The 27,806-nt window shown below is 37.5% G+C and overlaps 2 protein-coding genes across 3 annotated transcripts; both read left to right on the forward strand.

The window, feature by feature from the left end:
• Window positions 1-1,392: 1,392 nt before the first annotated feature.
• LOC137233979 (venom protease) lies at window positions 1,393-27,454 on the forward strand. Of its 2 annotated transcripts, none has more exons than XM_067757564.1 (7): window positions 1,393-1,542; window positions 20,351-20,520; window positions 23,990-24,323; window positions 24,398-24,691; window positions 26,125-26,333; window positions 26,644-26,715; window positions 26,865-27,454. In XM_067757564.1, the coding sequence occupies exons 1-7, from the start codon at window positions 1,458-1,460 to the stop codon at window positions 26,997-26,999; spliced, it is 1,299 nt and encodes a 432-aa protein (XP_067613665.1). In that variant the 5' UTR covers window positions 1,393-1,457; the 3' UTR covers window positions 27,000-27,454. The 2 variants fall into 2 exon arrangements, with proteins under 2 accessions (XP_067613665.1, XP_067613666.1); XM_067757565.1 differs by lacking the exon at window positions 1,393-1,542 and adding an exon at window positions 18,380-18,487 and having other exon boundaries at window positions 20,373-20,520.
• On the forward strand, window positions 12,897-14,019 carry LOC137233980 (hepatitis A virus cellular receptor 1-like). Its single transcript, XM_067757566.1, has one exon. It carries the CDS (start codon window positions 12,939-12,941, stop codon window positions 13,701-13,703), a length of 765 nt encoding a protein of 254 aa, XP_067613667.1. The 5' UTR covers window positions 12,897-12,938; the 3' UTR covers window positions 13,704-14,019.
• Window positions 27,455-27,806: the final 352 nt, after the last annotated feature.

Consider the following 27,806-nt stretch of genomic DNA (forward strand, 5'->3'; position numbering starts at 1 on the left):
GAACTGTCGGTTGATTTAGAGACCCGGTTCTTCAAATCCGGTTACTTTATTTCGCAGACTATCTTCTTACTTTACATTTGCATACACATACCTACAGCTCTGGTTAAAAAAATTGGTTAACGATGAAGTAGCGTAAATTGCGATGGTGTTATTAGCCTTGCAGCGATTTGCATCCATGATTATGACTTAACAGAGACTGTGACGGGCAGATCACAATCATCATCATTATCATTGATTGGCGCTTAATCGTCTAGGCGATTTAAACTGCTGCGTAGCAAGTCACGCCCAACATCACTGCTTCGCGTTAATTGACGTTTATTGGGAGCACCAAGGGATATCAAGTGTCCCTCACCCTATCCCAACTTAGTCTCCCATTTCATATGCTTCGAAATAAGGGCGCGGATTAAAATACTTTCTGAGCTGGAGCGTCTTCATCCACTCGTATAATATGACCTAGCTAGCGTAGCCTTTCGATTTTGTATTTGTTGTGATAGGTTTAAAGTAATGTTGAGCTCCTGCAGTTCTTTTAACCTCCTTCGATACTCGTTGACCATAAGCCTTTCACACAAATTTTCTCTCGAACAGCGTCCATGCTACCGAGCCATACCTCCGCACAGGTATGATGAGAAAGGAAGGGTTACATAAGGTCAAAGGCCATAACGTCAATTGACCTTATGATCACTTCACAAATTCAACTGATGTTAGGAATATAAGAAATGGTAACACTGTCGAATTACAAATGGTTACAATGTCAACTATATTTAGGTCAACTCTTTTTTTCCTGAGTGGCCATAAGGTCAGTTAGTTTGTTTCGCAACCACGTGTTAAAATGTTAACAACCGGTAAGGATTACTTTAAGAACGTATTAAACTAAACGTTTAACCCATTTTGCTGAAGTTTTTTGTTTTTGCTGATCTTAAATGCTGTATGTGGTTATGGCCTTTACCCAGAAATGGTGAAAAGGTGAAACGAAAATATCCTTGATGACCATAAAGTAAAATTAAGGACGTTCATAAGGCCAGTTGATCCAATGGCAGTTTGAACTTGTCATAACGTTATTTGATATTTTGCCACCTCATATGAGAGAGTTGTAGAGCGTACATTTCGTTCCCTAATTGCGAGCTTCTTCAATTGCGTATGTAGAGAATCTAATTTTCCATTCTGTTGCTATTTTTTCGCTCGCTACTGTCTATGGGTTTATATTCCCACAATAATAACAATTTGCAGCAAATTATATCATCATAATTAAATTATGTAGTATGTGCTTTTTCGAACATTTTCAGTAGTAGAATAATTTGAAGTTCAAATGCCAATTCGGTGATCCAATCGAATGTTTGACTAACTGAAATTTCAGTTTGACTCGGCCGGCTTTAACATTTACAACAAGAAAGTGGCAATTTTGCAAAATTTTAAGATATTTTTTTACTAAGACCATTCTAAAAAAATAGACTTCCCAAATGCTACAAAACGTGCTTGGTTTTACTGTTAATTGGTATATTTTTTTGATAGCTTGGCTATTGGGCTTGGTATGCTTCGGTGATTGTAAGTAGAAAGAAAACTAAAATAAAGCTTTCTCTGGTCGAAGATTAAAAACAGAGCTTTGAAATATTAATTATTCGCATAAAAATATGAAAATAGTGATTTCGTCTGTTATATGATTCAGTAATGACCTCAACATTCATTGGCTCGCAACTATTTAATGAAACACCCTATTTAATTAAGCAATGACCGTTTTCTTTCAACCTACTTTTCTCACTCATCATTCTCCTTCGGCGAAGAGGGAAGTTTTCTAACAGCAAAGCTGAAGACCAGTAAGGTGTGTTTCGTTTAAGGCACACCTTGGCGGATAGTTGCAACTAGTCGACATGATGAGGGTATGAGTGGTAGATGATTAGGACGCCGGTTCAAAGTAAGAGGTAGAATCTAGGCCGACTGGTGGGGGAACGACTTTTTTGGCACCGTCGAGTCTGTGGATTTTAATCGCTTTTTATGGCAGGTATTCCTTACCTCCAGAATATTAACAGGCTTGGGCCCGTCCACAATTGTGGAGCAAGATTTCTCCTGTTGTTGTTGTGTTAACAGTGCTTTGCCCCATTCAATGGGCACGATCACTCCTAAATTGTCATCAAAGTCCTCTAACAGAAGTCCAAGGAAACTAAGAGTTTCAACATGGACGAATCGTAAGGAAATTGGTGTTACAGGAGTAGATTCCACATTACAACTGAAAATATGGTTGGTGTCATATTCCTCCTGTTTGTACACTTTAACTACCCTTTATACCCTTCTTGATAATCTTATATCAAAACCACACAGGAAAACACGTAACCTTACGAAAACGAGTACCAACATTCAGGCTCATGAAGTTTTATTTATAAACATGTTCAGTATTATGTTCATTGGTCAGCATTTTATCGCCTCATAACCTTTAACCCCGGAACTGCTGACAACTTTTTACGTTTAATTATTAGCCGATGTATGTTTTTTCAGCCCTTTCATTTTAGGCTTTCTCGACGCCTGGCCTAGCTAAGTGAAAGGGGCCCGTTCTGCTCTACTCTGGCTCCGGCAAAGCACTTCAGACTACCTTAGTTTCGCGAGGATGACGAATGACCACTTTTAGGCTATCTATCTTGTTGTATGGTTAAGGGATATGTGATATAACACAGCCCTTACCCCTCAGATCTGGTTTCGGCGGTAAGCGGGGTTATCCTTGCACGTGGCACAACATCGTCCTCCATTCTGACACCACTAATTCAGATATGAAAGCTGTGGTGTGCTGTAAGTAAGCCTGCACTAACCTGCGTCATCCCAATTCTTTTCATAGATAACCACCCCCCGATGCCGAAGAAGCATGTATAGGAAGAGCAACCACAGCTGAAATCTCCGTTATTAATAACAGTCCCACCTCCCCGTAGCTACTAGTACGCGCTCCGTCACCAGACTAGCACTGTTAGTCACTTACCTACCCAATGATATCATACCAGCTCTTGGCTACCCTCAGTTCTTCTGCTACTCCCTGAGATTTTCTACAGGCTAAAAAACTAGTTTTTTTGGTTGATGCTTTGTGCCTCATCTATTTCGGCCCGGTTTAGTTAAATGTATTAATCTCCATCTACCATCAGTGAAACGGTGTCATGAATTCCTTTCTCATCAACTAAATTCAGTCATGTTTGAAAAACGAACTGCGGCCGCTTTTGTTCGGGTATTTCCCGATACAAATCATTTTATCACGCATGAAAGTTTATTAGACACCAAAAAACAACAAAAAAATGTGTTTATTGTTCAAATTACGTGTTAATTAAGTTGGTCAGTGGCTCATCATAATTTGTAATAAGTCACTTTTTTATGTGTACATTGGATAGTTATTTGAACTGTGTTTGTTGTACAACATTGTGTATACATATAATTGAGGTTCTAACTTATTTGTTTTCACACTGGCCGCAGAGTGATTGCATGAATTCACGAAACGAATAATGATTCAGCGTTTATGATGTTTTATTATACATAAATACACGAGAGAGTGGATAGGGTAGGTTAGGCAAGGCTGAAAGAACTGTGCCGTAAAATTATACTTGGGGTACGGGTGAAACTCAATGTGTTGCTCTAAACTTGAGCCCAACACGCAACTTAAAAGAGGTACACCTACCCAACCATTTTGGGCATTCCTACTACTGCTGGTCTGCTCACCAGTTTCTTCAATGAACCTGTGTCCACGTACCCATATAAGTCTAGTACGAAAATGCTGGAATATCCCATTTAGGGGTCTGTCACATTCAGTTACCCACTTTGTGTCGTCGACATATGAGCCCAAGGTTTAAGGCACATGAGCCAATTAGTTCAGTGCTACAGGGTTTGCCTCAACTTTACGCTGATATATGATAGAGTAGATGGCCTCCGACGTTAACAAATCTGAAGTTATCCTAGTCATCATGCACAGCAAGGGATAGCGACCGTTTAGGGCATCACGATTGGCTCATCGGTGGATGAATTGTTGGACTGATAATGATCTTGTTTGGTTCAGTCTTGCTTAATTATGTTTCCAAATACACAATATATGTACATACATACACAATACTCTGTTATGAACGTCGAGTATACCCGCAAGCAGGTCTATCACATCTTTCTTCGGCCGTTGAAGATGTGGTTATTTAAAAATAAAAATATAAGGCGCGATATAACTCTGGGGAGTCGTGCTTCTTTTAAATTTTCCTGAGAAGCTTTTTATGGCCGAAGTACACTCGCAGTGTTTGCCAAGCCACTACCGAGAGGCGACTCCGCTCAGATATTTTGTTTTTTTTTTTTTCCATTTATTTTGTTTCTATAGATTATGATGTTGCTTTTCCCGGCCCTAAATCCAGGACTTTCGGTGTACTACGTTACCACCACACCACTGCGTCAATATTTCACTCAATCGTGATGTGGAAACATCTATGACTATAGGTAGTCGTGATGTATGTCTTTGCCCGACTCTCGCGAGAATGATTTTTTGACACCATCGAACCTTTTGGTGGTGTCACCAATATAGCTTATCTTTTTTCCAAATGGCAGGAAAAGAGGGAAATTCTTAGGGTGCTTTCAGTAACATCGCACATATTCGCACTCCTAACCGACAGCGGCACAAACTGACACATCTTTAGCTACCTGTAGACACGTCGTAACTGTAAAAGAGATCAGTAACATAATGGAAGACACAGATTTCATACAAGTGAGTACTTGCCGACGTTTCGTTCGCGAGCCAGTCTATTGTACTTCACAAATACCTAAATAGTCTATCATTTCAGTTTCACTTAAGAAAGGGGATCGAAAGCCCAATTTTTGGTGAGGAAAATTTGTCAGATTACTTCCATTTTCCTGCTAAAATTTCACTTCTGGTAACTTCCTAGCAGTTCGGTTATCGTCTATCTTGGGTGTATTAGGTGACTTAGGTGACTGGGAATGAATGCAACCCATAGTTCGTCCGTTCCTCATCTCCAGGATACTGGTGCGTCCACCGCCACCGTTTCTACAGTGCTAGGTCACCGTTTTCCGATTCATCGGTTTCTTTGGTCGTTGGATCGTCGATCCCACGATTATTATAACCATGGCTCACCGTTCACATATCCAAAAGTCACCGATCTACATTCAATAGCGATGTTGCCACCCATAAATCATCATAACCCACAATCCGGGGATCCATCCATCACTTTTTCCGCCATTCAACACCAAAAGGCGACAACCAATCCATTTTACCTTTCATCGGCCAACCATTCACCATAAAGCAGCCAGAAGTCAACTTCGAAACGAGGCAATGCAAATTTTCACCTATCCACCGGTAATTTTGAGTAGACGCATTGAAGGTGACTAGATCCTCCAGCGGGTTAGGGGGATTGGAATATACACGCGGCAGATATGCCTGTCGTAAGAGTCGACAAAATACTCAAATGATTCAAGGAGTTGTGTAGCGCAATCCTTTTAAGAAGTTGCCACCGCAATTTATAGCTTTTCCAACCCAAATGTCAACCTCACCTACGAGTACCCTTGACGAATCCTGTTTCTTTAGAACAAATTTACATAGTTTATTTAAACACCTACATATCTTTTATTTAGGGGAGTCAACGGTTTTATAATGGTTTTTTAGAGGATACACCGAAAAACATTTTCAAAAAGTTATTTCATAGCCAAAATGTATCTCTAATCTAAACTCTCTTAAAAAAATAAATATAAGCCGCGATAACCGCCGAAAAGATATTTAGGCCGAGCTTCTCTTCAAATTTGCGTCGTGCTCCTTTTTAATTTTTCCTACAAATTGGACGGGACCTACTTGTTTTATGCCGGCTCCGAACGGCATCTACAAGGCAGATGAGTTTTCACTGTGCGTTTTCATGGCATAAATACACTCGGAGTGCTTGCCAAACACTGCCAAGGCGCGACTCCGTTTAGAAAAATGTTCTTCTAATTGAAAAAAACTTGTTTCTAAAAATTTTATACTCAGCGTGCTTTGCACACAGAGTATATTAACTTTGATTGGATAACGGTTGGTTGTACAGGTATAAAGGAATCGAGATAGATATAGACTTCAATATATCAAAATCATCAGTGTCGAAAAAAATTTGATTGAGCTATGTCCGCCCGTCCGTCCTTCCGCCCCTTAACACGATAACTTGAGTAAATATTGAGATATCTTCACCAAATTTGGTATACGAGCTTACCTGGACTCAGAATAGATTGGTATTCAAAATGTGCGAAATCGGATGATAACCACTCCCACTTTATATATATTCTAACGAATTTGCTACAATTCCCCTTATTTGCAATCTTCTGCCAACGTTCGTATCGCTAAACTGTTGAATATATAACTCCAATATTGAATAATGGAAAAATGGCCTTTATTAAAGTACTTCACAATAACACTTATACTTTGCAACGAATAGCTTGCTAGTAACCAAACTGATTGATAGCTCAAATAAAACTGATCTATTTCCCGACAGATATCGTGCTTAACTGAAACTGATTATAGTGCCTCTACCGCTGATGCTTTTATACTCTTTGATTTCCTCGTGGCATCTTCTAGGCACTTCCAGAATTTACTTAGTTAGTTATAAATTTCTCAGCTACAACTACAGATGTATAATTTTTATAGCTGCTCTCATACCCCATGCGCTTGTATGTTTGAGCGACACTTCCACAATCACAATTGCATACCTTTAGGAGCATTTCAGATAAGATATCTGCATGTGATTGTGCGTTGCTCTCAGCTGCGTGTACCTACATATGTGTAGACATAATGATTGATTCGTTTATGTAGATACATAATGATTGATCTATGGATGTGCATGCAAGGCGCTGCTTAGCATCGGCTTAGATATGGCAGCACCCCTTAGTTTTGCTAATATTCGTAACAATATATAACATTTTGGAAAACACAAAAAACCTGATTATTTAGTAAATAACACACCTATAATATTGAAATTTGATATCTGGATTGATATTGAGACTCTTGATAAAAATTTGAACACAAATTTTAAAATGGGCGTGGCACCGCCCACTTGTGATAAAATCAATTTTACAAATATATTAATCATAAATCAAAAATCATTAAACCTATCGTAACAAAATTCGGCAAAGAGGTTGCCTTTACTATTAGGAATGCTTTGAAGAAAAATTAAAAAAATCGGTTAAGGATCACGCCCACTTTTGTATAAAAGATTTTTAAAAGGGTCGTGAACGAATAAAATAAACTAAATCTTTGCGAAAAATAGTTTTATATCAATGGTATTTCATATCACATGCCACGTGTTATGTAGAAAAGTAATTTATCTGAAATTAAATGTAAAATTGAAGCTCACGCTGAGTATATAATGTTCGGTTACACCCGAACTTAGACCCTTTACTTGTTTATGTTGCTTTTCCCGTGGCGTGAATCCATTATCTTCGGTGTGGTAGGCGGAGCACGCTACCATCACACCACGGCGGCCGCTAAACTCTCTTATTTTCAATTAATTGAGAGCTATCATAAAACTTTCTCGAAAATTTATATTAGAGATAAGGTGTAAGTGCGAAGCCACATTAGAAAAACGCGACCGTGACACCAGAAACAATTTTCAAATAGAGATGTTGCATGAACGAAAAATAGTGTGAAGCAAGCTTCACAAAACTCTAGTAGGTCACATTCACCACTCACTACAGCAGAAGCTACCACTGTCTGTATTTATAATTAGTTAAACAATTATTTGTACATTTTTTAATCAGAAAATCTGTTCAGAATTTTAATTTTCACTCTCTAAAACTCCAATCAGTTTACTTTGTGTGCTTAAATTATGTTAAAACTTGTGTTAAAGTTTGTGGTGTGGTGGAAGTGACCTATTAGAATTTTGTGAAGCTCCGCTGCTTTCCACTGAAGTTCGCGCCTGCTATTCTAAAATTGGTGATACTTTAAAAACTGTTAAGTCACTTCTAAATGGGCTAAATAACAACAACAATATGAGTAGATAACTGAAGCTCAAATGTCTTGACCGTTCATGAACTGTTTCCTTTTTTAGTTAGAACCAATTAAAAGAAGGATCAATGCCTGTAGAACGATTTCATGGCTTTTAACCCATTGTGAGATATTTGCATATAATCCAATTCATATGAAGACCACAGATAAGTATGCATATGGGTTATATATATATAAAAGTACGTAAATATATATTTTTTTAGATAAAGCCATGAGTACAGATTAATTATCACCTCAAAATTTTTTATCCGGCATATAATTACACATATTTAGATATGTATGTATATGTGTATTTAGTAGCTAGAAAATGTATTAGAGATGAGCATGGGAATACCGATTCAAATAGCAGACAAGACGGCTCAAATTTTAAGGCGCATGGCTCTTCGAGCGTCTGGCAGAGGTAGGGAACACGGATCTCCCGCTGCAACCTAAGCTCTTTTGTGAAAGCAAGTGGTGCATTTAAGACAAATTAAACAATGGACAAAAAAGTATCCGAGCGGAAGTGTCGGAATCTCTCAACCACGGGACGTCTACCAACCTAACCTAGCACCGTAAACTCCATTACTGTTGCAAGGGACAACTTCATGCTGTTCGTAGAGAAATGTGACTTCCCTTATGCTGAATAATTTAACCACAGAAGTAAACTGCTCAGGAGCCATCTATTAAAGAGCATGCAATGGCTATATAAGTCCGTCAGATCAGCACAGATTATGGTAATGTCGGATGAACTGCTCCCAGTTTTGCTTAATTATGAAAGAGGGGTCGTTATTTATTCCTTGTCTTTTACTATTGTTCGGCATAATAAAGGAGCGAAGCGCACCAAGGTAACGGTGATATGTTTCGCGTGCAACATGAGATAGGGTATGAATGACGTTACTGGCTGCAAGCTGGAAATTTTCTTATGACATTGCACTTCCTTATAATCGCATTCTAGGATGTTCCGCAACAGGTGAACGTTACGTCAGTGAGCATATACCTGAAATAGGCATAAGGGCTAAGAAGAATTGCACGCGGCTGATATATAGTTCTGCTCTATGCTGACACAACACTGTAACTAATCGCGCTAATTCTAAAGCAACGCAGATCTATCACGCCAAGAAACGGTACTAGCTCTAATTCTGTTCCCTCGCAGGACTTTCAACTGACACTTTTAACACTGTGATGTCCTAAGAAATGGAAACTGGCACTCTACAGACCTTTTGGACGTGCTCTTAACTGGTTCAGGCGTAGCTGGTGCTGAGATAGTCGCTACCATTCGTTTACTTAAATACATTTGCTCAAACTTAAGAGCCGCTGGTATCTACAAGTCATGGTACCAACTGTCCCACTCTGCATCCGGTTGTCACCAGTTCGGAGGTAGTTATTAAACCTGTAGTGCGAATGTGTCGGTTTGTGTGACTGTCTCCCATTTTCTATGCAGGGAAGGCTTAGACAGATTTTGGGACCGATGAATTGTTGATGGTTACACTGCTGCTTTCGGCAAGGTCTCTTTTATGCCTTGAGAATGTCCTGAAAAGACACCACCCATCATCGATATGGAGTCGCTTACCTAGAACCGACTGCTGTGTTCTACCTGTTTGATATGGTGGTCAGTTGGATGGGAGCAAACGTGATGCGGAATTTGTACACGGCTGACATTGTGGGAAAAATGGTCGCAGCAATAAGGCTTCGAGACGCACATTATACGCTTGGGTAGCACGCGTATTTAAGCATTGTGATTGGTACCCGCTGCATCGTTGGCGGGATATACTACTATACGTAAGCTTTCACTCCTGTTGCCAGATTCACCACTTATATTCCCTAAAGGAAGAGATGTTGTCGGGAATTTATATGGGTCGGGAATTGAGTGACTTTAGTCATCGATGGATCCAAGCTTTACGGGAGAGTTAGTTGAGGGGAGAGTATTCGGCTCCGTGTCAACCAGAAATTTGGATTGTCCGATCACTGCAGCGTTGTTCAGGAGTGAGTCGCCGCTATTAAGGATGCCGGAGATGGGATGCTATCTGCCTCTCGAGCTTTTAGGTAATGAAGTACTTACTCAGAGAGTCAGGCGGCTTTTGAAGCGCTACACTATGCTACCTCGAGGTCGAGACTTGTTGACTTCACTCGCAGTGGCATCGAACTACTTTTTGATAAAACCCGGCAGTGTGTAAGAGCAAAATGATATTCATGGCTACTGTCACGCTGATCACTTGGCCCGAGTAGGTACTTGCCAACTGCAGGTGTGTGCCAATAGATAATATGGGTACCCCACTGGTCTCCGCTCTCTGCTTATGGTAGGTAGGCCTTCAACCTGGCACCGTTCATTGCTAAGTGTCGAATATTTTGCAGGCAGTTGTTGATTCTAAGTGCCCGGCACAGCTACTGGGTTCCAAAAAACCGTCTTTTACGACAACACCCTTCCCTAGCAGCCTACCACTGTTTATTGATTTCGAGGTCTCACATAGACCCCATTGCGAAGCAGTCATCCTGCAGTTTAGCATGTAGCTGATAAAATTTGTTATCACCCCTGATATTTACGCTGGCCATCAATCAACACAGAAAAACAGAGAAAAGGCCCGGATAAACCTCAACGCGGACTTCAGTCCGGAAAAACCAGAGTTTATAGTCCTAACAAAAAAGCCTCCAGAAATATAACATCAAGGGAATCAACTATTCAGGAGTAAGGTTAGACTCCCGACTAGTATATTGGGCGAAAATTTAACAGGCGGCTGAAAAGGCATCGAAACAGGCATCGCTGCTAAGCAAGCTGATGGCAAACATTAAAAAGTGCTAATGGACATGACGGATGACTCCGACCTGCCGGCAAACACACTTTGGAAGAAGAATTGATGAGCGGAACATTCTCTAACAACTTTCAAGCGCTGGAAGCAAGAGGATGCTAGGAAACAAAAAAACTAACGGATCAAGATCGGCTGAAAGCTGTAATCAAAGAGAGCAGGGGGAAGCGTTTAGGATGTGGCAAGAACGATGTGAAAATGAACAACGAGGCAGATGTACAGCGAAACTAATCACAGATGTTGAAGCATGGATCACAGGAAGTTTTGGTGAGGTAAATTACTATGTTACCCATATGCTCTGTGGACACAGGTACCTCAAAAATACCTGCATATAATAAAAAACGGTCGAAAACCCTAAGTGCTTTTACGGCGATGCGGACGAGAACAACGCTGAATACACTTTCTTCAAATGCTTGGGACGGGGTCATATGTGTGGGATCTTGGTTTCTGGTTTGGAAGTTAACTGTTTTGAAATTAGGTTGGGTTAGGTTAGAGTGGCCACCGGTGCGAGAACCAGTGCTGTTAGGCCCAAAAAGGTCCCATTGTGATACCACGTGGATCTCTCCCCTACTCAAACCAACAAGTCGATACAGCAAACGTCAGGAGTTTCTTAGGTTCCAAAATAGCCAGATCACAAAGATTGTCAAAGAAGGGAGATCCCAGAGATTTCTTCCTCTTCTACCAAAGCGCGGGATAATCGCACAGAATATGTTTGACTGCTTCTATCTCATCTTCGTCCTTGCAGCTCCTGCAGTAATCATTATAGGGAGCACCCAGCCGTTGTGCGTGCTTCCCGATTGCTATGTGGCCGGTTATAAGTCCAACCACAAGAGATATGCCCCCCTACCAAGAAGAAGGAGACTTTTTGTGCGTCTCGCATCCCATTCAGGCCACATGAGCTTAGAGTGGTGGCAGAATTCAATATTGCTCCATCTCACACCCGCTTCCCTACGGAAAATCCCTTTCAAAATGAGCTTACAGGTAGCGAGCGGCATGCTCAATCCCTTCCAGGACGACGAAAGCGGAACGGATGTGCCCCCTCTTGCAAGTTCGTCAGCCATCTCTTTGCCCGGTATATTCGACTGTCCAGGCACCCATACAACACTGAGGGAAGTTTGCTCAGAGATCTCTTTAAGAGATTTTCGGCACTTCTCTACTGTCCTGGACTTACATGTGACCGATCCAAGTGCTTTTAGTGCAGCCTGTCTGTCAGAGTAAATACAAGTTTGGTTATAGCCGTGAGCACCCTTCCCCAGGTGATCAGCGGCTTCATTTACAGAAGCCACCTCCGCCTGAAAGACGCTGAAATGATCCGGTAGACTAAATCCGGTAGACTAAAGGTTTAATTTAGTATCTAAGCTCGTCCACCTGACTACTTCCACGGTCTGGTCACAGCGGTGTAGAGCCACAGGGTAATATCCGGTGATAATCCCCATCTTCGCGCAACAGCTGTACAGTGCCACCGTTGCTTTTTTCACACGCCCCTGAGTGTTTTCCCTTCAGGATATATTCCTATCCAAAATTATCCTAGGTATTTGGCAGAGTCCCTCAGCGTCAGGATCATACCCGCTAGTACCGGCAGCTGCAACGCAGGTATTTTATATTTCCTGGTGAACAGAACCAGTTCAGTTTTGGCTGAAATTGAAATTTGAAATGAACTCTCCAGACTCTTTATGAGTATCGGAAATGTACCCAGTGTCATCAGTGAATTGGTAATGAGCATCCCGATACCGATCGTTCCAGCCATGTCGGGATAAGTACCGTGAATAACGAGCTCGGGCTTCTTTCACAAATATATATTTATACATTGGACTATGAATACATGTATGTCATGCATAATTGAACTTAATAGGTGTCGATGCGTTTACCAATAATAGAAAAAAATGAGCATTTAACGTCAAAGTTATAAACGAGAGTAGTTTTCGGAATACACGAAGCAGGAAATTATGGCACACCCGGCTGACCGTACCACAAAAAGAAAACAAATGCAGATCGAACTGAACCTACAGAATCGCCATTCGCATGGATGGTTGATGAATTCGGAAATGTGGCGTTGACAGTTGAATGCAACTTGTCACGGTGTTAAGACGAACTGGTGCATTACAAAAAAAAACAAAAAAAAAAAAAAAAGCCAACCGAAACTCACAACACACCGCACGCTGTATGCAGCAGTTCCAGCAGTCAAAATGCTGTGGCCAATTTTGTGTTATAAATTATATTTTTGGCCATTTTTAAATTATTTGGCTGCACTGAAAGGGATTTGTCCGCTATTTCCAGGTTTTTTGCCAATTTTTACATTAACACCGGTTGCCATGTTGACATTGCCAACAACCACAACTACCTCTACTACCACAGCTCAAACAACAACCACTACCACTGCAACCATTACAGTAACAACAACAACAACAGCCATTACAACAACCACAACATTAGCAACAACAACAACAGCAATGCCTACCACAACTACTACACAAGTTACTGCATTTCCAGGTTCATCAACAACAACAACACTTGCCTCTACACAACCAACAACAATAACAACACAACCAACAACGCTACTACCATGTCCCGCACAACCTTTGGTGTGTTTAAATTTTGGTATACCTCCAATACCAAACTGTCCATGCATTGATCCAAGAAAAAGTGGTTTGACAAGGCAAGCCAATGCGGTAGTGCCATCTTCAGATCAAATGGTTTTCTCATCAATAAATACAGCAAACAATGGTGCACCAAATTTTCAACAACAACAAGTTTATACTTCTTCAAATCCTTATAGTTATACTGCTGGTGCAGCAGGCGCGAATGGAGCAGCGACGTATGTGCCACCCAATGGTTTGCCACCGGGTTCTATCGGTTCGGATATTATGGTGTTTAGTTCGCTTAATGGTCGTCGACGTCGTCGTAGGAAGCGGCGCATGATCACAAAGTTGGGAGAGGGGAAGTGTTGTTGATGGTATCAAATTGAAAACGAAAGTGTATTAGGTCTAAAGTAAATGCGTGACTAAATTAATTTGTTCTTTCGTGATATGAGCTATGACGCAATCTTAATTTAAATGTAGCTAATATAAGATTTATTGTACCTAAAATGTAATGACACAATTTTCATTGGAACAAATATTTGTTTATAAGTGTAATTAAGCATTAAATAGAACAAAAAGGAACTTGATACCCTGCAGAAAAAAATTTGCTCAATTGCTAAAAAGGCTAAGGCCCACTTGCAGAACGGAAAGTACGTTTTTTGGTTCAGAGTTAATTTCAAAAATATGTCCAAAGTTTATGAGGTGTTATCATGTCAGATTAACTCTGTGTTAAAAAACTAATTTGCCATTCTGCAAGTGGAACTAATAGTGGACTAATTTACTGAATTCCAAGAAATAAAGGGCCAATTAAACTTCCTTAACCCTAACGCTATAGTCATAACCATATTTCTACTTATCCATATCAAATTGGCATTAGTTATTTGTGCCTTAACCTAAAAATCTTGAAAATTTCATAAAAATGAAGAAAACGCAAAAAATTAGAAATATATACCACAAAAAATAAGTCTCTAGTCAAAACGTATCCAAAACAATAAATAAAATCTACAAAAAGTTAATAAATTCTCCAACTCAAATATTTTTAGGTTATGGATATGGCGAAAAACCAAAAACCAATTGGTTGGCTATGGTATGGATATGGCTTTAGCGTTATTGTATGGCACCATTAATCGATTACACTGATTCCCATTAGGTTGGTTCGATCAGCTGTTTTATCTGGTTATGGATAAGTCACCATTAATTGGCCCTTAACTCATATACAGTTAACTACAAAAAGTTACGTATTAATTGGTGATGGAACGTAATGCAATGTTCCCATGTCAACTATTGTAATAGAGGAGCTGAAAAACTCTAGCTGAAATAGTTCTAAAGCGCCGTATCCACATCGCAGGAAATGAAAAATTCCACACAAAAAAACGCTCAAGAAAAATTGTGTTTGTCAAGTCGTAACCACCTCTTAAGAAAACTCATACGCTCTCCGCCATAGGAGTCCTGTAGGTTAGTTATATTCCTAGATAGAATTGAACATCAAGTTGACAATCACAAAAGTTAAAACTAATACCATAGCCATCCAGAAGCACAACTTATCGCTCCTAGTCGGAGCATAGGGCGGAGACGAACGCTCTCCAGCGACTTCTATCAGTCGCTAAACGTCTTATTTCATTCCAGGTGGCGGTGGAAGAGCTCTCATTGAAAATCGTACGCATCCAAGTTTGTCGAAGACGTCCCCTGCGCCGGCTTCCTTGTGGGTTCCATTGGAAGGCCATTTTGGCAACCCAACCCCACTTAGGTTTTTTAATTTCAGTGTAGATTGGGGGTTGTTTATGAGTGACAGTCCTGTAGTTATTCACTAACTTTTTAAAAACATTTGACAGTGGAATCCTAGCTTAATAATAATTTTCTGCAACTCTGCTGTTCTCTAACCCTTTTCAGCACCAAAACTCGACAAAATAAACCAAGTTTTTATCGTTGTCGATTTTGACAATGGGAAATTTATCGTGGTATTTGTTGATGTGGTTAAGCTGTCGACAATGTTGTAAACATTTTTTGACTGACTTATGTTATAAACCCAAATTATTATCATTTTGAATTCAATTCTTGATTTTTTCTAAAGAAAATGTCATTTAAGTTTGTGCCGTATAGTTTGTCGCCTAATGCAATTGCAAATAATAGAAGTGCAATGGACCTTGCTGATGGACGCTAATCTGAACAATGTGTAAAAACGGGCAGCAATGTTCAAATAATATAAAAAAAAATAACTTTGCTGAATTCTGCACAAAATTCGTGGCGTGAACAAATAATTAGTTCTTTTTCTCGGTTCTTTGACCTTTTCGTAAATTTTGACATTTCATTACCGAACAAGTGTTGTTATAACCAAGTTAGTGAATCACTTAATCGCCAATAGAATTAAGCAGTTTAAACTTATTTCGGCTTGCCTATTCACATAAAAAATTTCTCGAAGCACTGTTATAAACATTCCCACTTCACTAAAAAATGTGTGCAAACATATTTTTTATCCTATTAATTTGTTAAAATGCAGTTATTAATTGTGGAAAATGTTGGAGAAGTACGAAAGTCTGAAAGACCTCATAGCCAAAATACATGTCAAATTCTTCTTTTTACGCTTTGCTTAAAACAAAGGTTCCAACTTTGTCTACTTTTTCATGTCAGATGGCGCTGGTGATGCGCTGTTTATCACTCTCCATGCAAATACATGTGACGGCTTTTTTTATCAACTAAGGTAAAAATCTCTATTCCGGAAACTTCAAAAGTTAGTGAATTGCACTATTGCTGGTTTCGCCAAGAAAAATGTGTGCCTCTCAATATTTCTTGAGCTGCGACACTGTAGGAAGTTGTTAGTCCACTAATAACCTTAAAAGATGAATAATTGCAGCTCACTGGTAGGAACACATTCGGTTAAACAGCAAGGATAACAATGACTGCGTATATGAGTTTTGTGAATGAAATTCGCAGTTTTATTTAAGCACAAGTGTTCCTTTGTTTTGTGTATTTTCTTGAATTTAAGTGCATTTTTTATTCGAATATTAGTTTTAACAAATTTTCTTCTAATGCATTGCTAAATCTGACTTTCGCGTCTAGCAGGGAAGTGACGAAACTTCATGAAGAACAGAGGGATAAATAAAGGAAATGTCAAACTTACTTGCCTGCTACAATTTTTCACAAAGAAATCGTTTACGAAATTTTTGTTAAGCGTTTTCTTATGACGTAGATAACGCGCTTAGATCAGGAAATCATATGTAAAAAGCAATTGTTCTGCATTTTATATTTTGAATTAAAAATTTTTCATTTTTATAAAATTTAATAACCTTAAATGTTGCAAATATTTAGATTTGTTGAGCTGAGAGGCCGCGGTATTGAATAAAACTTCCTTTTGGTTTGTTTTATATTCATAAATTTAAATTTTGGTCGATATTTCGACTTCAATCTGAAGTCACCATCAGGGACATATGAACATTAGACCGGGTCGATTTATTAACCGATATCGCGCCATCGATTTTTCGATAGGATTTGGGTTCAGAAAAAAAAAACAATTTTCGAGCCTGCGAAAAAAATGGCGAAAGGATAAATTTTTGACCAAAAAAAAAAACACCCCAAAACCCAAAAAATATTTTTTTTAAACTGTTATCGCCAACGTTTTTACAACAGTTTAAAAAAAATATTTTTTGGGTTTTGGGGAGTGTTTTGGTCGATAAATTGACCTTTTGGCAATTTTTTTCGAAGGCTCGAAAATTATTTCTTTGGGTCTGCGTAGTGGAACTTTTTTTCTGTGCCCAAATCCTATCGAAAAATCGATGGCGCGATTCCGGTTAACTTTCGTCCATACAAATCGACCCAGGTTAATGGACATGTATGATTAACTCGATAAAACAAACTAAAAGGAAGTTTTATTCAATACCACGGCCTCTCAGCACAACAAATCTAATTAATTAAAAGTTTTTCTTTAAATATTCGGAAAAATATGAAAATAAATCTTTCCTCGAATTAAAGTATTCGTTGTTAGCTTTTAGTTAGAGTTATGCATCGCAGATCGTACATGTTTTTCAGTATAATAGTTACATATAACAGTTGGAAATAGCTTTAAGGGCCAATTAATGGTGACTTATCCATAACCAGATAAAACAGCTAATCGAACCAACCTTATGGAAATCAATGTAATCGATTAATGGTGCCATACCATAACGCTAAAGCCATAACCATATCATTGCCAATCAATTGGTTTTTGGTTTATCGCCATATCCATAACCTAAAAATATTTAAGTTGGTGAATTTAATAACTTTTTGTAGATTTTATGCATTGTTTTAGATACGTTATGACCAAGATACTAATTTTTTGTGGAATATGTTTGTAATTTTATGCGTTTTCTTCATTTTTATGAAATTTTCACGATTTTAGGCCAAGGCACCATTATCGATCACATTGGAGATTGATTATGGTTATGGATATGGGTATGGTTACGACTATGGCGTTAGGGTTAGGGAAGTTTAATTGACCCTTTACTTATATTTCGACAAAAGCTACTTGATTAGTCGTTAATTGACAAGAATTTTAGAAATAACCATCTCTGATTATTTTGGGGCCATTGCCAAACAAAAGTAACTAAATTTTTTTTTTCAAAGAAAACAAATATATAATGGTGCACGTTGGTTTAATTTAAACCAATTTATAACTAGCTCGTAGTTAGCTTCTTTTACTGCTGGTTATTTATGAGATGAAATAATTTAAGGCGCGGTTTTTGGTACACTTCCCGAGAAAATAAATTTTCGAAAATATTTACATATATAAGTAGGAAAATATTCCAAACTTAAAACAAAATTTTTGACGCAGCTCATTAGGTCCGTTATACGAGAAAATGTATGTATCAGGCATGACTTTAGTTAGTTTGTCTTTTTGGCGCTACTGATGCCATTGACTTAAAATGTAGACAATTAATGTTTTGCCGAAGACAAGTTTGCACTAGTATAGTATAACTGGCGAGGCCCTTTAGACCACGGTATTACAAAATAGTGTACAGCGCCAGTAGCGACAACTTCAGTGCCAACACAACAACCCGCGCAGAGTTATACAGTCATACAAAGCTCACCGATACGGATTATAGGTGCATTTGATTGTTGCTAAGCTTAGTTTTATTAAACATTTTTAAATTACTTCTGTTGGATGGAATCTATTTTCAAATTAGGTAATTGGATCTATAATTGAGGAAATCGTAATTTTGAGTTTTGTTAAATTACGTTGCAACCCAGTGAGATAACATCTTATTCTGTCATAATGTCATAAATAATTATAGAATTGGAGATGTAATGAAATTTTGAAACTATAAGAATCCACCTGTTTAGTAGAGTCACAAAAGCTGGTAATTTGTTTTAGGCCCTGTTTATCAGTAGTTGGTTAAGCTAAGCTTAAACTAAGTTTGCTTAAACTCTAGTCAAACTAAAACTCCAGTTTAACTGCTGAGCAGTTTTTCTGTCACAGTTTAAGGCCGCTTTTGGAGTAGCCTTTTTTTGTACGGCAACATAGGTTTTTTTTATCTATAGATAATTTGTAGATACGATAACAGCTGGATTTTGCCTACCCAACAAACATTTGAAAGATATTTATCCAGCGAAATATATATCTAGTTTTGGAGGTGATATCCAATTCATTATCTAGTTATTCTAAAACCAGATAGCTCTCAAGATGATATCCAACTTCATTCTCAAATCACTATCCAACCTTTGAGAAATTTTGTAAATGTTACAGTTCTCGAGTTGATCTGCAACATCATTAGCATTTTCAATTTATTATCAACCTTTGGGTGATTTTGAGAAATGTAAAGTTCTCAAATGAATATTCAACACGTTTCGCCAGGTGCTATCCTACATTGCATGTCGAGTTGAAGTTGAAAAAAATCTCCAAGGTGGTACGATCAAAGCTAAGAGATATTTATTATGAGAAATAAACACCTGATTGATAGCAGTAATGAAAAGTAATTTATTAAAAATAAATCATATATATTTTATTTTCGTGAAAATACTGTAGTATTGGAATCTTACACTTGAGTCTAGTAAAAGAACCACAAGTTGGGAACTATCATTTTTCAACTTAAGTAATAGCATTTTTCGCTTTATAAAAAATTCCCTCTTTTGCTGAGTACACTATGATTCTCAAGTTGAGCCACTGTTTCTAGTTATCAACATGAGCTCTAATGGTACTCAAGCCCATTGGGTATATTCGATGCCCTTTCGAACGAACGCAAATCACCGATATGTTAACTAGATTTTAACCATGCCAGATCGGCTGCTTAAGCTCAGCTTAAACTCCAGTTAAAGTAGACTGCAAAACTGCAGAATAAGTTTAAGCGTAGTTTAACTGACAAACTGAGTTGAACTTGTATTGAAAAACCGGGCCTTAATATTATATATTTTACGGTGGCCATAATTTTATAACGTTATGGTCCGGTTTTTCACTGCAAGTTTAAAATCCAGTCAAAGTTGCCAAGTGTTTAACCATGCCGCTTCGGCTGCTTAAGCTGAGATAAGCAACCAAACGTTATATTCTCAAACAAAGTAAAGTCTAGTCAACTTTTACTTGTGTTTAAACTCGCATTGAAAAACCGGAATTATAACAATTTCTAGTTTTTGACACCTTGTGATTACCCTCGATATGTTTTAAATATAATTATATATGTCTTAGGTCAGATTTTCTTTAGTGCAAGTGTGAACTCCAGTTAAACTTGACTTAAGCTTAACCCTGGCAATTTTCCTATTATCGACCTAAGCCGCAAAGTTGAACCCCCGTCAATTTTAACTGGAATTTACACTAGCACTGAAAAAAACGGGATTTGATTTCATCAATATTTAACTGACTTAATTTTTTATTTCTCTCTGTATATCTCTTTCTATCTTTTTTATATTTCATTTATATAATTTTTCTCTCTATTCTTTCTTTTTCTCTATCCTATGCTAATATACATCTATTTATTTATACCTATTTTTCTCACTCCACATCTTTATCTCTCTATCTCTTTCTATTTAAAATCTCTTTCACCATTATTTTAAATAAGCACAAACTTGTCTGGATTCAAGTATGCGCTCTGGCTTATGTGTTTCAATCAATTCGTGCCCACAATTTATGCAGGATTATTATGAAGCTTCGAGAACATCGTCGCAAGTGAATGATTTTCAAATGTTTGTGAGCAATTCTATGTGTGGATTTGACGGAAATAATTTTATGGTAGGTATTTATGTTTATTGAATAATTTTTTAATGATGTACATAAATTATATAAATAATAGGGTAGGTCAAATTTATTGTTGAAAAGGCACATCCAGTTTCTGAATCTATGAGTTATGCTGAGTAATATTGCCCATGGGACCATAGGTCTCTAATGAATTTCGAGCCTCCCTAATCAAGTGAGAAAATTTTGATATAAACACCAATTCCTAATTTTGTTAGAAAATTTTATATCAAAATTTTCTCACTTGATTAGGGAGGCTCGAAATTCATTTCAGACTTATGGTCCCATGGAAAATATTACTCAGTATGACCCATAGATTCAGAAACTGGACGTGCACCTGCAGTTTTTTTCCCCATACAATTTGACCCGCCCTAATGTATAGGTATGTGTCTAAGAATACTTGGTATTTAGGTTTCTGTTAGTTTTTCTAGAGGTTGCTCATTTATTTATGCACATCCGGTTTCTGAATATATGGATCATCTTGCGTAATATTGCCCATGGGACCATAGGTCTGGAATGAATTTCGAGCCTCCCTAATCAAGTAAAATTTTCTAACAAAATTAGGGAGGCCCTAAATTCATTTCCGACCTATGTCCCATGGGCAATATTACTCAGTATGACCCATAGATTCAGAAACTGGATGTGCACCTGAAGTTTTTTTTCCCGATACAATTTGACCCGCCTTAATAAATAATACTTTTTGCGAAGCAATTGTTTTGTGCTGTGACTGCACTTTGAGTAAGATTTTTTTTACAGTTTGTATGTACAGCAGTGAACAGAAAACTAGCATTGGCAACTTTTAGCAAACGTCAATTAAATTATTCTTTTTTTATTTTTCATATTTTTTGAAAACACTGCTATGAATTTTGTAACGGAAACAAAACTCTAACCCTCTTCGAAAAAATTCGAAAAATCGGGAAAGTTTTACGAAAATTTCGAACTTTTGTCTGAATTTTTGTGAAAGTTTTTCGAACTTTCTTTTTGGAGTTATTGAATTTTTTGGAGAATGCAGTTATGTAGCCCAATCAATTTTAGTCTAAAAAAGTACAAGCTTTAGGTCTGTCAAAATTTGCATTGATTTTTGACAATTTTTTTCGCCATAAAGGTGGATCAGGGTTGACGCTAGAATTTGTTTGTACGATATGGGTATCAAATGAAAGGTGTTAATGAGTATTTTAAAAGGGTGTGGGCCTTAGTTCTATAGGTGGACGCCTTTTCGGGGTATCGCAATAAAGGTGGACCAGGGGTGACTCTAGACTTTGTTTGTACGATATGGGTATCAAATTAAAGGTATTAATGAGTATTTTAAAATGGAGTGGGCCTTAGTTCTATAGGTGGACGCCTTTTCGAGGTATCGCAATAAAGGTGGACCAGGGGTGGCTCTATACTTTGTTTGTACGATATGGGTATCAAATGAAAGGTGTTAATGAGTATTTTTAAAAGGGAGTGGACCTTCGTTCTATAGGTGGTCGCCTTTTCGAGATATCGCCATAAAGGTGGACCAGGGGTGACTCTAGAATATGTTTGTACGATATGGGTATCAAATTAAAGGTGTTAATGAGTATTTTAAAAGGGCGTGGGGCTTAGTTCTATAGGTGGATGTCTTTTCGAGATATCGCCATAAAGGTGGACCAGGGGTGACTCTATAATGTGTTTGTATGTTATGGGTATCACATTAAAGGTATTAATAAGGGTTTTATAAGGGAGTGGCCCTTAGTTGTATATGTGAAGGGAGATATCGACCAAATGTGGACCAGGGTGATCCAGAACATCATCTGTCGGGTACCGCTAATTTATTTATATATGTAATACCACGAACAGTATTCCCTCCAAGATTTCAAAGGTTTTTTATTTCGCCCTGCAGAACTTTTTCATTTTCTTCTACTTAATATGGTAGGTGTCACAACCATTTTACAGAGTTTTTTCTAAAGTTATATTTCGCGTCAATAAACCAATCCAATTACCACGTTTCATCCCTTTTTTCGTATTTGGTATAGAATTATGGCATTTTTTTCATTTTTCGTAATTTTCGATATCGAAAAAGTGGGCGTGGTCATAGTCGGATTTCGTTCATATATACCAAGATAAAGTGAGTTCAGATAAGTACGTGAACTAAGTTCAGTAAAGATATGTCGATTTTTGCTCAAGTTATAGCGTTAACGGCCATGAGGAAGGACAGACGGACGACTGTGTATAAAAACTGGGCGTGGCTTCAACCGATTTCGCCCATTTTCACAGAAAACAGTTAGCGTAATAAAATCTATGCCCCTACCAAATTTCAAAAGGATTGGTAAATTTTTGTTCGACTTATGGCATTAAAAGTAACCTAGACAAATTAAATGAAAAAGGGCGAAGCCACGCCCATTTTGAAATTTTCTTTTATTTTTGTATTTCGTTGCACCATACCATTACTGGAGTTGAATGTTGACATAATTTACTTGGTCCTCCGATTTTGCTAATTTTTATTAAACGTACATATAGTAATAGGAGTAACGTTCCTGCCAAATTTCATCATGATATCTCCAACGACTGCCAAATTACAGCTTGCAAAATTTTAAATTACCTTCTTTTAAAAGTGGGCGGTGCCAAGCCCATTGTCCAAAATTTTACTAATTTTCTATTCTGCGTCATAAGTTCAACTCACCTACCAAGTTTCATCGCTTTATCTGTCTTTGGTAATGAATTATTGCACTTTTTCGGTTTTTCGAAATTTTCGATATCGAAAAGTGGGCGTGGTTATAGTACGATATCGTTCATTTTAAATAGCGATCTGAGATGAGTGCTCAGGAGCCTACATACCATATTTCATCAATATACCTCAAAATTTACTCAAGTTATCGTGTTAACGGACGGACGGACGGACATGACTCAATCAAATTTTTTTTTCGATCCTGATGATTTTGATATATGGAAGTCTATGTCTATCTCGATTCCTTTATACCTGTACAACCAACCGTTATCCAATCAAACTTAATATACTCTGTGAGCTCCGATCAACTGAGTATAAAAAATTCAGAGAGTTTCAAACAAAAAGATTCGAAGGACTCGTGAAAATTTCTCGAATTCTCGATTTTCTTTCCAAAAACGTTTTTGCGATTGGTTTGCATACTTTCTGTTTTGCAAAATTTATAGATGGTTTGCCCTTAACATATCAAAAATAAAAAAAGGAAGAATTTGATTGACAAAATTTGAAAAATGGGTCCACCGCTATTATTTTGTTCGCTGCTGTATGTTTTATTCTGACAGTACCAGAACTTAAGCCTGTGTCATCTCATGATAAGAAATAAGTTGTTTTAACATGGGGAGGGTACCTTCCGCTCCCTCTTCATCTTCCAAATACTCTCAACCCCGCCTCGCTCTGGCTTTCCCTCTTCCTCTTACTCTCAAACTACCTCTCCCCTTCAAGGCAGAGAATAAGCTTTTCCGATGAGCATTTTGACCTATAGTTTTGCCATATTATTGCCAGGTCTGCTGTGCCACAACTTACACTTCGCCGCAATTGGGAATACCTTTGAGACAAGCTTGGTTTTCAAATCCTGCGATTGTACAACAAAACGCACAAAATGCCAATGGCTTACAGTTTTCTTCACTAAATTCAAACGCAGCCATACAATTGCCTATCAATGTACAAGGAAGTTCAAAAGTTGCTGCAGAAAACCCCAACACTTCAAAGCCTAATCCCTCAAATCAAAATTTCTTTCTTCAAAACACAGCAAACACAGTTCAGAGAGGGAGTGGCATGTGTGGCATAAGTGGAGCTTATACAAATAAAGTTGTTGGTGGTGCGGAGTCTAAACGTGGTAAGTAATCGAACCATGGGTCGCGATGACCTTGAAGCAGAAGATTCTTGATTCAGTGATGTTGCAATCTCTAGGCGCTTATCCATGGATTGCCGCTTTGGGTTATCGCGAAGAAAATAAACCGAATGCTGTAAAATTTCTTTGTGGTGGCAGTTTAATATCGAGTCGTTATATTTTAACATCTGGACATTGTATAAATGCCTTGTTGACTACGGCACGTCTGGGTGCGCATGATATTAGTAATCCGAATGAGGTTGGCGCTATAAATATACCAATTGAACGTAAGGTAGTACATGAACAATATATTTCGCAAACTGTCACAAATGATATTGGATTGATTCAACTGGGGTCAGAAGCACCAAAAACAGGTAAGAAGGACTTCAGGTCTCAAAAAGGGTTTGCTTTGTTTCTCTCAATAAACTCAAAATATGAAAGTCTATGAAATTGAAAATCTCTTGGCTTTGGTATTTAGACGTATTCGGTATCTCAAGAGGACAAAAAATTCAGCTACGCAGTGATAGTTGTAGTTGTTTTCTTAAACAAGCACACTCCTCAGAAAAGTATATTGAGGTATTTATTAACTAGTTAAATTTACGAGCCTGACTGTGGAGCCTGGAGCCTGGCCGACGAGTGAAGCTCATAACAAAATAAGAAGAAACTTAGCCACCGACGTCATATGCAACTTTCCGTGCCAACGACAACATTTAGCACTACTTGGACCACTAAAGCGAGCGATGTGAGCTCTTGGGATAGGCACACTCAAATAGGTTAATCAACTAAAAAGTTCTAAGACCGTGAGTTGTTTATTGCGTTAGTTATTGGTCTCTCAGCTGATTCTGCAGTATCTGAGATAAGCGTTATAGTGCCCCAAGAACGTCATCCCTCCAGCTGAGTTAAAATAAATTTGACGGTCGCCATGACTAGCAATATTATCCGCTTTGGTGAGTGGTGCTGTTCAGGCTTTCTTAACTATTGTTATTTATTCTGCAATGGCGATTTAATTGAGTTATTTTCTCATCAAAAATGTGTGGTAAGGTGGGAGACAAATCATTTTCAATTTTTCCCATATTGTCTTCGGTCATCAAATGGCTCTGTGGAAGAAATTCCTGCGGAACTCTCTTATGTCTTTGTTACCAGGGGTCTTCGTTGTCGCAAAACTCTCTCCCAAACGCAAGTTTGATTTACTTTATGACATCGATGAAAGATTTCTTCGCTCTGTTGTATGCTCGCGATTGTTCCAGAGCCTCACACCTAAAACACGCATGATTTGACTTAGCTTGCTGGGATGAAAAGCAATGCAATTGTGATCGGTTTTAGTAAGGTATTCTAGGGTCCGTCAGCGTTTGCTTTGCAAGCTTTCTGAAAGTAAGGGTTTACGTTGGTCGTGCCAATGTGTTGACGCTGTTCAAACCGAGCCTGTTCGCTACATGAAGAGCTAACTTTACCCGGCTGTAAGTCTGTAAAGCCCCTCAGTAATTCTTCAAATAGTCTTTTCGTTATCCCTGAACTTTTGAATGAGATCATTCCAACAACCACTTGTGGTTCTACGTGGTGCGGAGATGCTTGCACATTTGGTTCTAAAACTAGAGCTATAAAACTGTAAATTTTCATGAAGTTTTGAAAACTTTTCGAATTATTTCGAAAACGTTTTTGAAATATTTTTTTTTACAAAGTTTGCTTTATACAATTCATAATGTTTTAAAGTTTGGTAACTTTTGCTGGTATTTTAGTACTCGCAAGTGTATTTATTGGTGGTATATATGTATGTATTCAAATATGAAAATTTTCAAATTATCTACAGCGAAAATCGGACCAATTTGCTTACCCGAAGGTGAAGTGTTCAATCAAGATTTCGTGGGCATGCATCCGTTCGTCGCTGGTTGGGGTGCTGTGCAGTTCCAAGGTCCTAGTTCAAATGTTTTGCGTGATGTACAGGTGCCAATTGTAAATCAGCAAACTTGTGAACAATCTTACAGATCAATATTTCAATATATGACATTTAAGGATAAGGTAAGTTTGTTCGAGAAGAATTTTTTTTTCGCGAGACTCTTAAATATCGAAATGCTCATAAGGCACGCAAGTTTCTATACAATAAATTTAATCGCTGCACTAGCGGTATTATATGGAGCTTACAATTCTTTTCGAAAACTTCTGAGAGTTTCGAGAAAAAATAGTAAGCTCTACTTTACGAGTATTTCGATAATATCGTGAGAGTTTAAGCTCACGATTTCTGTAGTGTGAAATTGTTAGCTCTAATAATAATATTATAAGTCCTAATAAAATAATGCAATAAAGTTTTACCTGATTTTTCTCAATGAAGTTTATTTGCGCTGGAAACTCACACGTAGATGCTTGTCAAGGAGATTCGGGCGGACCACTTATGATGCCGATGGTAGGTAAACTTTTGTACAATATGGAAATTTATCTCAGAAAATTATTGAAAATTGCTCTTTCATAGAGTTGGTTTACTGAGCGCTACCACGCACACCAATAAATCGTCCTTTTTTATAATTTTCTTATATATATTTTTTTTAATTTCAGCTTCAAAATGGAGTCTACAAATATTATATATTGGGCGTTGTCTCATATGGTTACGAATGTGCACGAGCTGGATTTCCTGGAGTTTATACACGCGTCGCATCCTATATACCGTGGATTATCAGCCATGTGGTCTAAAAGTTACATATATCTCCAACTGAAAGAACAATTTGAAAATTATCTTCTGTAAAATTAAATAATTAACTAAGTTTCGTTACCCTCCCAGTAAAATGTCAATCTTTTTGTTAAGGACTAGTTAAATAATGAGTAACATTTATGATGTTTACAAATTATGTTGCTGTTTTTTAGTCTCGATTTAATGCATAGAAATCAGTACGCCAAAAGAATTGATATGAATGATATTACGGTGATTAATATTATTTTGATTAAAAATTATTTAATTGAAAACAAAACAAAAAAATAAAAAATAAAAAAATTGAGGTGTAGATTTTTAATTAAATGATTAATTGTCCAATACTCTAGGCACTTAAGTAAATATTATCATATGAAACAACCTTACCATATATAATATTCACAGAATTAAATGCAAATATTCGCTAATAATCTGACCAAAAAACTTTGATTTTATTAAACTGTTCGAGTATTTTTAATTGACTAATTATTTAACCAAATAACTAAAACCAATAAAAAAAGAAGGTAATACAAACACCTATTTTTTGATAAGCCTTTTACATTTAATAATAAACTTACTGTAAATAAATTTCGTTAAATAATCTTTAATTTTTTTAATTGAATAATTATTCCAACACATAAAAAATCTATTCGTATTAAATTAGCATACATTAAAACTGATCTACTGATAAAACTAAGGTTGATTGTTATGACCAATTCGTTAAAAATCAATTTTTATATTTAACTATTTGATTATTCCTAATACTTGGACTACTAAATTACTTGGCTAAAACAACCAAATAACTAAAAATA

This window comes from Eurosta solidaginis, chromosome 5 (assembly GCF_040869045.1).
Source record: "Eurosta solidaginis isolate ZX-2024a chromosome 5, ASM4086904v1, whole genome shotgun sequence".
Taxonomy (NCBI): Eukaryota; Metazoa; Arthropoda; class Insecta; order Diptera; family Tephritidae; genus Eurosta; species Eurosta solidaginis.